The 14,960-nt window shown below is 45.2% G+C and overlaps 1 protein-coding gene across 1 annotated transcript in view; it reads left to right on the top strand.

Moving 5' to 3' along the window:
• The window catches only part of Ern1 (endoplasmic reticulum to nucleus signaling 1), a 58,482-nt gene that overhangs the window by 24,151 nt on the left and 19,371 nt on the right, over positions 1 to 14,960 (top strand). Inside the window, exons 5-11 of the mRNA XM_015504818.2 lie at positions 415 to 487; positions 2,578 to 2,700; positions 6,195 to 6,296; positions 7,354 to 7,615; positions 9,048 to 9,126; positions 10,115 to 10,280; positions 13,484 to 13,602. Of these exons, the coding sequence (XP_015360304.1) occupies positions 484 to 487; positions 2,578 to 2,700; positions 6,195 to 6,296; positions 7,354 to 7,615; positions 9,048 to 9,126; positions 10,115 to 10,280; positions 13,484 to 13,602 (855 nt within the window). The 5' untranslated portion in view covers positions 415 to 483. The remainder of the gene's footprint in view (positions 1 to 414; positions 488 to 2,577; positions 2,701 to 6,194; positions 6,297 to 7,353; positions 7,616 to 9,047; positions 9,127 to 10,114; positions 10,281 to 13,483; positions 13,603 to 14,960) is intronic.

The following is a 14,960-nucleotide window of genomic DNA, read 5'->3' as shown; positions in this document are numbered from 1 at the left end:
CCTAGTCTAGCCAACTCTGGGTCACTTTTCCAAGATGGGAGAATCCTTTCCACTACCCTTAGAGCTACCAAGACAGTGTAATTCTCCATATTTGTGTTCTTTTCTCAGAAAAGGCTTATGTCACTCCTGGTAAGTGCCCTGGACAGAAAGCCTGGCCTCCTGTGTCAAGTAAAGGAATTAGTATTTACAGAGTTCAGAGGTCAAGGCCTTTCAGTAGTGGATGGAAACACGGGGTACCCCCCTCTTCTTGGGTTCCTATTAGGAAAACTCCCATCTGCTAAGTGTTCTTTTCTTTAGCAGAACTGGGTAACAGAAACAGACTGCCCAGTAAATTTGTAATAATTGCATAAGACTTGGTTAACTTATTTTTTCCTTTTTAAGTTTTCTTTACTTTTTTTTTTTTTTTTTTAAAAGAAACTTCCCTTTACCATCCCAGAGTTGGTACAGGCATCCCCATGCCGAAGTTCAGATGGAATCCTCTACATGGGTAAGAGTTCCTGTTCTCAACACTGAAACTTGGATCACTTTTGACAGAGAGTCCTGGAATCTGGGCAAATGGCAGTTGAGAGAGAGGGCTGCTGTCGTCACCCCCTTGCCAATCCTTCTGGGAAAGGTCTTTCTTGCCTTGGTCATACTGCAAGTGCTGTTCATGCCAGGATCGGCTGACCAGTTAAGAAAGGGTTCTTTTCACCCAGGAGAAAAATTGACACCGTAAATATGGTTACTCATTTAACAAGCTTTTAGTTGCTGGTCTGGCCTACTCCTGTGATTTCAAAATTACAACATCCCAGCTGCAACTGTGTGAAATTTAAAGTGAATACAATTGTCTGAGCCAACGAAGGAAAGCTAGGCCCTGCCTATTAATTATAGGGCTTTCTTCGTATTTCCTGCTATCAGAATATTTGGTAGAAACAGCACTTAACAGGTTGCCTAGATAAGCTGCCTTTATACCTCTGGGGTCACAGCTTTTAAAGCATCAGCTCACCTGCTTTTCTGTACCATTTTGCTGCCAAAATGTCAATAAAAATGCATTTGTAACACAAAGGAGAGCTGTATTTATCTTGAAATCATAGTAGTAATAATAGCCTGTGTTTATATAGCAGCTTTCTTTTTGAGGAACTGAAAGTGCTTATTGCCTGTTCCTGCCTCGGGAGCTTTATATGTTTTTCTGGGTCTCAAATGCAGGCCAGCTTTTAAGTTTTTGCTGGGCACACTGGGGCTCTTGCTTCCTTCCTTCAAAATAAGGAATCCCCAGCGTATGGATTCAGAAGAAATGACCAACAGGTTTTTTTCTCTGGGCCATGCCAGGCCCATCCAACTATCTTCTGACCATCTGTGTCACCGTTTCCCATCTGGTCTTCCAGCCTTTCCCAGCAATGTGTCATTTGTGGTCTACTTAGGACATTGTGTTTCCATTATCTTTGTGTGATGCCATATTAAATGAGTTTATTAAGTATATTTAAGAACATGGTAGTTCCCCAGTCTGTCCATTAAGGTAGTAGCTGGGTTATGCAGACTGCAGTTGTCCTTGATATATGCCATGCCAGATAGAAAGGATTCATGGTCACAGCTGATTGGTGACATTCTCATTCTACCTTCAGTCGTTTTCATATTAACATCTTACTGAGAATAGAGAGTTCACAATGTGTGGACAAGTTGCATACATGTGGGATCAGCATGTATGCCACATGTTAGAACTGAGTGTAGCTCTAGCAAATTCAATGCCCTGTAACCTTCCTAGGATCTCATTGTTCTGCTTCCAAAAGCACTTGGACGTAGAATACTTTTAAGGTCATAGCTTCTGGGAATATGTTGACCTTCAAACCAGAGACCCATGCACTTCCTCACCATTCCTAGGATGCCCTGGTTGAATAGCACAGATACGAATGCCTTGGGTTTCCCTCATACTGGTGTTTGGCTGTGCTGTTCACCTGTTCATATCGTTTAATCAGCTGACCAAGGCGAGGGGTATGACCTGTGGCCTGGGAATAACTTACTGACCCCGGGAGAGGCTGAGGTAACTTTGCCCTTTAGCATCAGGTTACAGCTAGCACTACTGACCAGTCACAGGTACTAGCTAATTATAGTTAGAAACAGTAACTATAGATCCTCTTCACATGTGGCTTAATTAGTAGGGATGTTAAGAAATATGAATTATGGTTATCAAGGAGATGAACACCTGAGTACATTTCTTTAGTATTTGGCTCCTTGTCTGCGGGAAAAGGATTGCTCTTTACAGGCCAGAGTTTTCATTAAAGGCTATTAATCAAGCAATAAAATCTAACTTGAAAGTTAGGAGAACTTTTTTTACTATAACTTAGTTATGGGGGTTTGGAGAAATTTTTATGCCGATGATCAGACTGTTAAGTGATTGTAAGACCCAGTGGCCTAAGAAGTTATCTCCACATTACCATTTACTCTATCACCTTCAAAATAGCATAGAAATGTCTTCAACATTATAAGAATTTCAGTCCTGTTTCTCAGGATAAAGTAGAATATCTAGAACAACTACTTAAGCAGTGATTTTCTTTTCTGTATAGAATAAGTGTAAATGACAGAGTATCCTGTGACCTTTAGGTAAAAAGCAGGACATTTGGTATGTCATCGACCTCTTGACTGGTGAGAAGCAGCAGACTTTGTCATCAGCCTTTGCAGATAGTCTCTGCCCATCAACCTCTCTTCTGTATCTTGGACGGACAGGTAAGAAAAGAACCACCATTTTGTACAATCGACCTGTTTCTAGAAAGAATCTGATAAAGCTCCCCTACCTGCCTCTGCTCTGACCTGGTTCTCCAGAAGGTGGCCAGGGCTGCCTTCTTCAAACAACCTTAGCATCTCTTTCTAAGACCCTGCAGTGGCCTCCATTGCCTAAAGGGTGCAGTCTAAGCTGCACCATGACCCACATAGCCCCTCTGTTCAGCTGTCACTTCTCAGCCCTCACTGCTGCATTTCCCTCATTAGAACATTTTCCAATTGGGGTGAACTACCTGCAGTTCTCAGAATAGCAGTGCTATTCTTTACGACTCAGAATGGGGTATCCCTTCTGCCAGGCATGCCTGGTGTTGCCTATATGGTAGATGTCCTTTCTTCCTCCACAGCTGCTCAAGAGTCCCCTTCTCTGTGAACACTTTTCCCCTGCCTCAAAGCTCCCACCCTGCCCAGGGACACTCCACTCAGCTCTCTCATTCTGGGGACACATGTAGCAATTGACAGGCCTGTCATAGCAGCCATCACACCCCTGTCATTGTCCCTTTACATTCATGAATAGCACCCACTTCACCACACCATTTTCTGTTTTCTCTTTTTTCAGTCACCTTCTTAATGCTTGTTATTATATATTTATAAGTTTTATGTGCTTGTCTTCTGCCCCTCTCACTAGAATATCAGTTCTCCTAGGGTAAGACTTTATTTTGGCTCTATCTCCACACTAGACATACTCCCTGATGCACAGTAGGTGCTCAGATATTTAAACAAGTGAATGGGTGAGCAACGTCTTACTCATTTTCATATGTACAATACCTCACATGCATCAGGATCACCATGAAAATTATTGAACAAAAGTTAAAACTAAAAGAAGACTCAAGAAAACATCTAGAAGCAAAAAATATTACAAAAACCTACAATCTTATAAGATGTACAATTATTATATGTCAATAATATTTTTTTAAAAAATAGGTAAAGCAGGTCATTAAATGAAAATATTTAAAAACCTGGAATGAATTCATGTTCAGTTGAGCTCTAAACTTAGGTCTAAACATTCAGGCAACCTAAGCTTTGAAGAAAGAGACAGAACCTTCCTCAGATGCTTCAGAAAACAGTGTATTTCTACAAATCAATGAAACCGATCTTGGTCCCTGTAGCAGCTGGCTGGCCTTACCTGTCTTAGGAGGGAGGTCATAGGCTGCTGCCTTATAACCCTCCCCCTATAAAAATCAGGTGTTCTAATTTTGTACTGTTGTGACTGCTTGGGATTTGTTGGCTTACCTTTTCCATCAGGTAAAACCTTACAGTGGTCTCAGCTTTACCCAGGTATAAAAATCATGGAGTTCCAGGTAGAACTGGGACATTTAAGGGAGTTGGGCTATGCTCTGGCATTAGGTACACATGCATTACTGTGTAAAGCTATTGTTTCCATTTTATTCCTGACTTTCTGGGTAGAGGATTCAGGAAGGGATGGGTGAAGACAGTCATCTCTATTCTACATCTGGCTCACTTGTGTCTGGGACCTTGGTCCACCTCCATGTGACTTTTCTCCACAAAATAGCCTGGACTTCTTAACATGGCAGCTTGATTCCCACTTGATAAACATGGATGTTGGAATGCCTTATAAGGTCTGAGCTCAGAAGTCCTAGAACCTTACTTCCACTGCATTCTGTTGGTGAAAGGAAGTCACAAAGCCAGTCCAGAGCCAAAGGTGGAGAAATAGAAAGAGTGACTTGCATACTCCTGGGAAGAATTGTTGGTGGTGATCTTCAGATATTGCCCTGTAGTCCTCCCTCAAGCTACAGTAGTTTACAGCCCTTCTGCTTACAGAATCTACTTACCCTTCCCAAGATCCCCAAAGTCTAGTCACAGCATTATTCTGAAGATTCAACATCATGGGGTCTGTGTCAAAGTAGGAGCCTCCTCTCATTAGGTGAAGGAAAGAGAAAAGTTCTCTTACTCTCCCACCTGCCCCTTCCCCCAACCCAACATACAATGGTGAGATAGGATAGCTGTTGTAATAATTCCCCTTCAAAAATGGAAGGAAACCTAGGCACATAGCAGATACTGGTCCTTAGTAATTCTGAAATCCAGCCAGGTATATGTTTTCAAGTTCCCCTACTCTGGGGGACAGGGAATTTTCCTTGATTAGGGCCTAGTTCTGCCCTCCAGGATTGGTTTTATTAATATATTGTTCTCAGTTGCTCTTGGTTCTGTCTTTCAAGAAATCCTTCTTTTCCATAAAAATGGCTATTTTTTAACTTTCTCAATCTGTTCTTTGTTCATTGAAAGTAGGGAGTCCAGAGGCTTTCTTTCATTTTAACTATCTCTGATCATTATAGTCCATGGTGATATTACTCCTTTAAAAACTTTGTGGGTTTCTCATGTGTCAAGTTATAGTCTATACCATTGGATAACAGTTGTGCCTTTGAATCCCTACTTTGGAATGTGAGAGTGCTACGGCACCACAACACTCTTAGGGTTCTTATACCCCTTTTTACCTTACAGAGGGTCTGAGAGATACTACTTTAAATCTTCCTGAAGTTTCAAGGAAGGGTCTCAGTAGACTCACTCTGAGTTAGATTTTGACCCTGACCTGAGGCCCTATTTTTTATAGCTAGTGAGTGCTTTGGATTTAATCTTTGCCTTGAGGTCATTTTTTTTCTTTTGTTTTGTTTTTATTTTTTATGAGAACCCAGTTCCTCACACATGCTGGGCAAGCACTCTAACACTGAACCACAACCCCGGGCCATTGAGGTTATTTTTTTACATTGGGCATCTTTTCTAGCTGGAGAGCCAGTCCTGGACCCTCTCTTTTCTCTATGTTCTCGCTTAAAAGCTGAATGATTTCTTTAGCTCATTGTCTTGCAGTATAGCATACATGGCTAAGAAAAATATTTCAGCATTTTCTGCCTTTTACCTAGAAATCTCAGCCAGATCCCTGAGTGCATTCCAAGTTACTATAAACAGTAGTCTCACTAATTGTGTCACATTGATGGAAACTCATAAGCTGGGTCTTCCCTTTTCAGGTTCCAGAAATGGTTTCTTCACTTTTTCAAGTCTCCACTAACAGTCCTCTTATTAGCCTCCAGCCTTCACCTTTCCCAAGTCAAAGTTACATGTTTTAGGGTTTTTTGGTGGCATCATTCCCCTTCTAGGTAATGATTTCTAATGTCATATAAATATTGCTACATAATAAATCACCCCAAAAACTGGGTGGATAAACACAACTGTTACCTTTCTTATGATTCTGTGAGCTGGTAGTTACAGGGCACAGCAAGGGTGACTTGTCTCTGCTACACATGCTGCTGGTTCACTCGTGTGTCTGGGACTATAGTTCTCCCGCACATTGCTTTTCTTGTTCCACATGGATAACCTGGTCTTTTTAACATGTAATTTAGGGAGGATTTGTTTGTTGTAACTAGATAAGGTCAACACTTTAAGTAGGTGCTAGATCACTTTGTGATGGTGGACTGGTCTGTGTTCTTTAGAATATACCATCACCATGTATGATACCAAAACCCGCGAGCTCCGCTGGAATGCCACCTACTTTGACTATGCAGCCTCACTGCCCGAGGACGACATGGACTACAGTAAGTGCTCCTCGTGGGCTGCATGAGGTTGGCAGGCACATTCCATCTATGGGAAATGACCTCTCCAGAAAGAGGATTTCCTTTAAGATACCCTTTATCACTGGGTTTTGGGCTTGCTGTTGGCGTGTAGTAAAAATGTCCCAGTCAATATGGCAGGGCCTGGGTGAGAAGTCTGAGGGGAACCAAAGTAGAATGGTAGTGAGTTTAGATGAAGAGGAAGGAGGGCATACCTTGTTGAGTCCCTGTGTGTCACAGAAGAAATTTACAAGCCCATGGACACTATAATTAAAAATCAGCACATAAGCCAGGCACAGTGACACATGCCTGTAATCCCAGCTATTCTTAACGTTGAGGCAGGAGGATGGCAAGTTTGAGGCCAGCCTCAGCAATTTAGTGAGACCCTGTCTCAAAATAAAAAATAAAAGGGCTGGATTGTAGCTCAGTGGTAAAGCACCCCCCAGGTTCAGTATCCAGTACAGGGGACTGGGGGCTCAGCATGTGTCATTAACAGCCTCATCAAGAAGGCTACTCTAACTGTGGCTCATCCCCTAGTTATTTCTCTAAATGTACACTCCTCCAACTCAAACGATAACCGAAAACCAATTTGATCATCTTAACCTTAGTATCCGAAAATATGACTCTGCCTAGAATATTTTCATCTCTCTCTCTGAATGCTCCTTTGTGAGTGAGATGCTCATAAGTCTGATTTGCAGCTTGATCTATGGATTTCAAACAATGCTATAAAATTTCAGATTAATAGGCAGCTCTATTGTCTCCTCTCTCCTTAGTATTTACTCACTTATTAAATAGAATGGCAGAGAACATGACTGAAGAAATTGTCTTTGGGGGAATGGTCCTATCTTAGGTTTATACTGCAGGCAGCCCTCAGTGTCTTGATATCAGGGAACCTGAACAAGTTCATGGAAACCATAAATTGTTCTGAGAATATTTCAGAAGTCTTGTTTTCTCTGAGTGACCGCAGTTTGCCGAGAGAGTAGAGGATGTGGTTGTGGGATAGAGTGAGACTGAGTGTACTTTTGTTGTTTGATCTTTACAGAGATGTCCCACTTTGTATCCAATGGTGATGGACTGGTGGTGACTGTGGACAGCGAATCTGGGGACGTCCTGTGGATTCAAAACTATGCCTCTCCAGTGGTGGCCTTCTACGTCTGGCAGCGGGAGGGTCTGAGGAAGGTGATGCACATCAATGTCGCTGTGGAGACCCTACGCTACCTGACCTTCATGTCTGGGGAGGTGGGTCGCATCACCAAGTGGAAGTACCCGTTCCCCAAAGAGACGGAGGCCAAGAGCAAACTGACGTGAGTCAGGGAACTCAGGGCGGAGGGTGGCAGCTGTGACACTGGCATTTAGTGTACCCTACATTGGAGGAGGTTAGGGGGCAAGACAGATGTCTCCAAGGCCCTGAGGAACATCATGAGCCAAGACTGTCTCAATCAGAAACTCCAGAATATAAATACCAGGGGTTACCCCTGGATGCATCAGAGCTCTTGAATGTTAAGTCAAAATTTGGGGTGAGAAATGGAAGGAAACTGCTGAAATAACTACAGTGCAATTTGGCAATGTCTCTTGTGGAAATAGAAGAAATCTAAATTATTTATTTATTTGTTTTTGGTACCAGGGTTTGAATCCCAGAGATGCTTGACCACTGAGCCACATCCCCAGCCCTTTTTATTTTTTATTTTGAGTAAAAATAAAAGTTGCTAAGGCTGGCTTAAATCCTCCTACCTAAGCCTCCTGAGTCACTAGTATTATAGACATGCACCACTGTGCATGGCTAGAAATTTATTTTTTTTATCTTCATGTATTTTCTAAATTTTTATTGTAAGCTATGTTCATTTTAAAAAGCAGAAGAAAAAAAAAGTGGTATGATATATCAAAGACTCAGTAGGTTGTGTTTTCCATCCCAACCTGCTAATAACCTGTCACTAAGTCACTTAATTATGGCTAGCCTCAGTTTCCCACTTCACAGAGTTGTGGGAAATATCAAAGAAGATAATGTACATGAAAGTGTTGTCAAAATTGTAAGACACTGCTCCTATGGAAGGTGTTTGTTGAAAGAGGCTTGGTGATTTAGTAGATAACTGGCCCCACAAAGGCTGTAGACAGTAGTAGCCAGAGCATCTAGAGGTGCAGCTCCCACTTTTGTACATTGATACCACCATCAGCCATGGCCCCATCCCCTCCACACTGCCCCAGACAAGGACAGACTGCCTAGCTAGGGGACTGGAAGTTCTTACAAATCCCTCTGCTCTGGGCATCTGGAGGAGAGCATTTGACTCTTCCTCTAGGCCTCTGCTGAGCCTCTAGAATCCTTAAAAAGCCCCGAGACAGCATGGTGGTAACACTGGGGGTAGTGGTATGGAAATGCGCTGATCAGGATCATTCAAGAGTCTTATGCAGTGGGTGCTAAGCTGACTGGTCATCAGATACGGTCCTTTACACTGAGCAATGTGTAGCCCAGCCCTGGCATTTTGCAGATGAGGAAACTGAGGCTCACCCTTTGGCAGCTTGTCTGTATTTTGGAAGGCAGCACGTGAAGCTGGAACCTGAAGTCCTGCTGTCCGATTCCTTGACGGCACCCCTGCCTCACACCCAACTCTCTCCTCCATGCCCAGGACTAATGAGGCTGTTCCCGTGGGCAGTATTCAGGGTTGACTCTGCTTTCCCCAAAACCCTCTTTTGTGGGATCTGTACATGAAATGACTGGAACACATGTGTCTTTTCTCCCAGGCCCACCCTGTATGTTGGGAAGTACTCCACCAGCCTCTATGCCTCTCCCTCCATGGTGCATGAGGGGGTCGCTGTTGTGGTGAGTCTGCTGTGGGGCTCGCAGATGCAGCCTTTTGTTCCTTTTCCACAAAGAACAACTTTGAATTATATAGGACATCCTGCTAGTTATGAACATGAGACACAGAGCTGAAAGTTTCAAGAGCAGCTTCTGCACATCCCATATTCTATTTTGAAAGCAAGATATGCAACAGAAGCAGCCTCCTAAAGCCGGAAGCATGGTTATTCCATGTTGCTCTTGTGTTCAAATCTAAGCTCCCAGTCCAGGCCCTCTTCAAGCCAGGACCACCAAGTACTTGCAGCACCCTGTTAGTGTAGCCAAGTGCAGCTTCTCTCCGGTGCCCAGAGTTCCCTGTTCATCTTTCATCTGAGCATTTATTGGGACTGACATCACACTTCAAATGCCCTTCCTTCTTCCTTTTCCCTAATTCAAATCCCTTACATTCTTTGTGACCTCCCCAAGCCTCTGTGGACCTCACTAGCCTGATGTGAGCAGTCTTATCTTTGAATGTCTGAGGATTATGATCCCAGTGGCTCACCCTGACCCTTTCAGTATCTGGGCTCTTTGGTTGTATACCTTGTCTTCCCAGCGATGTGGTCACTGCTTGTGTGAGCAGGACAGTGCTGGAGCCACCTGGGCACCTAGATGGAATTGATTCCATGAGTTGCATCTGTTGTGACTAGTAGACAGCCACTCATTCTCCTTCACTTAGATCTTCTCATCATTGCTTCTTGAGCCCTGTAACACACTGGCTGGTCCTCAGAACCCAGGTTAAGAACTGAAAGGGTGTCAGTCCTGTCCTGAGAAAGCAGCTTCCCTTGCCTGGTCCTAAGGCCCCTGTGTCTTGCTCTGAGTGTCCTACACTAGAGCCCCACACTAGACACGGCTCATCTGGAGGCATGGCAGATCTATCAAGGCTCAGGATAATGGTCGGGGAGGTATGCTGCGGGACCTGGGGAACCTGCTCTCCTTCAAGGGCTCCTGGGCTCACCATGCCGTGTCTCCACAGCCCCGTGGCAGCACTCTTCCTTTGCTGGAAGGCCCCCAGACTGATGGTGTCACCATTGGGGACAAAGGGGAATGTGTGATCACACCCAGCACAGACCTCAAGTTTGACCCCGGACTCAAAGGGAAGAACAAGCTCAACTACTTGAGGAATTACTGGCTCCTGATAGGTAAGAGCTGGTCTCCAGAGGCAGCCTTAGCTGATGGCACACTGCCTCCTGGTGGGCAAAAGCTGGCCTTGCTGGTTTCTAATGCTCCTGGCTGAAGGCACTGTGCTCTGTCACTTCAAGGTGGTCTTTAGACCTTGGAACATATTTTACTCTCAGGGAGATTAAACAGGATAGCCAGGTTATCAAAGAGGTGAGAGCTCTCAGAAATTGTTTATATAGTGTTCCAAAATTCAGGTTCATAGTAACATAAACTTTGTGTAATTACCTGACATAAAAATGTCTATTTCTGGGGCTGGGGATATAGCTCAGTTGGTAGAGGGCTTGCCTTGCATGTACAAAACCCTGGGTTCAGTCCCCAACACCAAAAAAAAAAAGTCTATTTCTTATTTCTCACAGTGACCTTGTATAAGGAATCCTCTTATTTCTGTTTTATAACTAAGAAAACTGAGACTATTTCTATGGGAAGTTGGCTTGGAGTTCATGTGAGTGTGGGAGCCAGGAGAGAAGAGGTTAAGACCAGGAGAATTGAAAGCCATGCAAGGTCAAAGGCTGCCCCAAGCCCCACTCTTTTCCTTTATTTTTCCGTTGTTGCCGTCATCACTAATGGTCCTGAGGTTGAACTGGAGGCCCTGCCAGAGGTTATAGGGTTAGAGGTGGAGTTGACAGGTGAGAGGCTTTGTGTTCCCAGAAAATATCCTAAGTAATTAGAGCAAGATGGAGTTTTCTTGAATCCCGTCTGCTCTTCTTATTTTTCCTTCTCTCTCTCTCCCTCTCCCTGTTCTCACACACACATACACACACACAAAGACACACTCCAAATGGCGCTGTCTCCCAGGCGAAGGTAGGGATGAATCCCAGTGGGGCAGGCCAGAAGGCTGGTAGGGATGCCAGAATGCCATGGAAGTTGACAAGGCTTCTTCTCCCCATCCTCTTCCTCTTGGCACCTGCAGAAAGAGGTGAGAGCTAGAGCTCTGGCACAGGGATGAGGACAGCTGGGAGACCCGATACCTAGGAAGCATCATGACCTACCAGGCAGTGGGTCTAGACGGAGCTGTGTGCCTAGGAGCTGTGGTGGGGAACCTGGTGTGCCTGAGCCCTGAGGTGCCCTTTACAGGTTGCCCAGCTCTGTTTTGTCTTCCTCCTGATTCCTTGTATCCGTTTTTTTTTTTTTTTCTTATTGTTTTTAACAAATAATAGGCAAAGGAGACAGCTAAAGATTTCTACTCTTTTCTTACAGAGGTAATTTGGGATGTATGCCTAAGTGGACCCATGGTGGGAAAAAAAATAGCTAATTGAGCAGAGGCCATTAAACTTAAAAGGCTTTTCAGTTTTCTGTACCAGTTAAGGGGTACGTGAACTGCCTGCCAGTGATGAAGAAGTGACACTGAGGAGAATACAAAAAAAACATGGGGGAAGGTCTTTATGGCTAAGTTGTAAAATTAGATCCCTTTAAAATGGTTTGTCCAAGAATGAAAAGTAGGACTTAACAAATTATAAAGAAGTAGTTAAATAAGGATCTCACAATTCTGAGGTACCCTCTGAGGAACTCCACAGGTAGTCATTTTTAAATAAGGCAGAGGGAGTACAGACAATCTTCTTTCAGAGTAGGGCCATGTGGTGTACCCCTTTACATCTCCTTCAGTTTGGTTTTTGTGAAAGAAATTAAAGACACCCTAAGTTCACGCTCATTTTAAAAACAGAATAGCCTCATGAGCTTGAGAGGCATAGTCTATGGTTGCCCTAAACAGTGGTCCTGACCTGTGGTGCTCCCAGCATCACCCAAAGCTTTGTCAATGAGGCATGGACCAGCCCTAGAGGGCCTGATGCCGGAGGTCTAGGGCAGGGACTGGCCATGTGCTTGTTGGAGTCTGGACCTAATTGATGCTGATAGATAAATAAATCACAAAGGCCAGGTACTATTAAGAACTGTAGGAGAGGTGGGGAGTTTGGGCTTAGGACTTCCATAGCACCCTCTTGGTAGGCGTCCTGTAGACAGGTGGGAGCACTAAGTGTGAGCGTTGGGGAAAGGGGCAGATAGGATGCTGCAGCAGAGTGGCGTGTGGCACCTCATTTCTCTTAGCTGTAGTTCTCTTGTCAGTGGCCTCAGTTACCTGCAGTTATTCACATTCAGATTCCTGAGCATACCAGGGGTCTGAAGTGGGTAGTCACAAGGTGGGAGACCCTGCCCCTGAGCACCGGCGTGTCTCAGGGATCCTTGGTAATTGTTCAAAAGTGGGTTTCCTTTCAAGATGATGTTAGGCTGTAGGTGGAGAACTGACCTAAAGAGATGGAGGCTGGATGAAGGACTGCAGGGGGATTTTCCAGGTCAAGAAACACCCAGCCTAGACTAGATCCTGCTAGTTTTCTTCTCCCATTTGTGTCACAGCTTCTGATGGGTTTGGGAGAATAATGGAGAGGTCGTAAGGTGAGAGAAACCTGAATCAGTGAGGTGTGATCCAAGTGAGAAAACAGAGTAGAGCCTGACAGCCGGCAGCCGTGATGAGGAGGCAGCCTAGCCATTTTAGGCCACACTGGAGACATTTAATTTGAGATAAGTAGATTATCAAACCACTTGATATCCCAGGTCCCTATTTTAGTCACCTCTCTTTTCTTATGGTAATTTGAATCCAGCAGATGCTCAATAAATGTGTATTGAATGATAGATAGTCATGAACTAGTTGTGAGGAGAATGGTACGTGGGCATTCAGAGAGCTGCGACACCCCACATCCATCTGGCAGATGTGCTCTCTTGCTGTCTTATGAGTGACTCACCACGTCCTCAGACAGAAGCTGGGGCTGGGGCTGGCAGTGCACTGAGAAGCTGTGCTGCTCAGAAGAGAGCTGGGTAGTGATGGTGCTGGGTAGAGCGTGGAAGAAGAGCTCCTTGGACTACACTAACACTTCACCTGTGACCTGGGCACGGAACCCACACAGGCCTCACTTTGGGACACTTCACAAACATCTCAAACCCTCTCATCTTTATTCTCACTGTGAGACCCACAGTACTATATTCTACCAAGTAATGACATTTCTGTTTTGATGAAATTTTTTTGGTTGCTGCCTCTCATTTTCTCTCACTTTGTAGATGTGAGGGTTTGCCTTGTGGAACACCTCAGCAGGTGGTGACTGTTGCCTGAGTTTAGTGTTGAATGCCACCACTGCTTGGGAAACTGTTCTCAATCAAGGTTTGTTTCCTCTCGCAGGACACCATGAAACCCCGCTGTCTGCATCTACCAAGATGCTGGAGAGGTTTCCCAACAATCTACCCAAACATCGGGAAAATGTGATTCCTGCTGATTCTGAGAAAAAGAGTTTTGAGGACGTAAGTGAGGAGTGGCCAGCTGCTGGCTCTCCTGCCAGGCGTTGGGGGATAAGGCAGTAGACTTTGCCCTGCCTCAGAGCTCACAGTCTATCTGGAGGGGAGAGGACCGCACCAGAATCCATAGCAAAGGAGATAAACTGTTCAAGGCTGTAGGGGAGGAGTAGGAAGTAATTCATGAAGGAAAGTACAAGAAAGGCCCAGGAGGGAGCAGGCCTGGAAGAATGGGGTGGGCTTGGCGTGATGGGTGGGAGCAGGAAGGTCCTGGAAGGAAGGGAAGAGCAGAGGTGAGAGCCTGGGTAGGAATGAGGCTGGGATGCCCAGAGTTGGGCCGTGGGGAAACAGGCCCCACTGGATCCAAGGCTGCCAGGGAAAGAGCTGAAGGAAATGAGCCAGGGGCAAAAGGGAACCACTTCCCAAGTCTCAGACAAGCCTGTTGGAGGGGTTAGGGCTTGGAGAAGAGGGGAGACCTGAAGTTTTATGAAGCCAAGGTCAGACTACTGACAGTTGCCTGGTTTGGTTGCTTGAAGTGGCAGAGGCTTGGTCTGGCAGGGCCCCAGAGCACCTGGAGAGTGGTACCTCGGGCACAGGGAGGTTATTCAGGTAGCAGCTGCCCTGAAGTGCTGATGTGGGCTGTGGAGACAGGGTGTGCTAGTCAGGGTCTCAACTGAGAGAGATGGCCCACACAAACTAGGGTAATTTGAGAATTACCCTAGTTTATTAGTGGCAGGGCTGTTCAGACAGGTGTGGACAGTACCCGGGGTCTCATGAAGGGGAGAGAGTGGAAGGGAACCCAGACCAGGAGCTGAGAGCTGTGATGGAGGGATGCTCAACCCAGCAGAACTCCTCGTTCTCCCCCCTCTGTCTTATCTGCTGGTGCTCCCTGTTGGCTTCACCCAGTCAGAAACCAGAGGTGTGGGAGACCATGGCTCTGGCCCCTGCAGGTCAGCCTTCTGAGGACACAGCAGGTGCTCTGTGGAGGAGACCCCACACCGCCAGCTGAAGTCCTTATTGAGTCATTTGGACCTCACAGCTGCTGCCCTACGATGGGGGCCCAGTGATGGAGAAGGTGCCTGGGCTAGGGGAGGGTCAGGAATGAGAGCAGCTGCTGATGTGGAGCCCAAGGCCACAACAGATTCACTTGAGAGACTTAGGTTTTATCAAGAGGCAAAGGGTGATCATGGTCTCTTAAGAGTTCAGGGCACAGTGTCTTTATCCATCACCTCTGGAGGCAGCCAGGTTGGAGAAATACACTGATTCTTAAAGCAGTGATTTGAATAGCATTGCCGTAAGAGCTTATTAAAGTCGTGCATATTCATTATTGAACACTTAGAAATAAAACTGTAAAGAAGAAAATAAGA

This window comes from Marmota marmota, unplaced genomic scaffold (assembly GCF_001458135.2).
Source record: "Marmota marmota marmota unplaced genomic scaffold, marMar, whole genome shotgun sequence".
NCBI lineage: Eukaryota > Metazoa > Chordata > Mammalia > Rodentia > Sciuridae > Marmota > Marmota marmota.
Note: the sequence above shows the minus strand (reverse complement) of the source record. Positions and strands in the feature narration are given on the sequence as shown.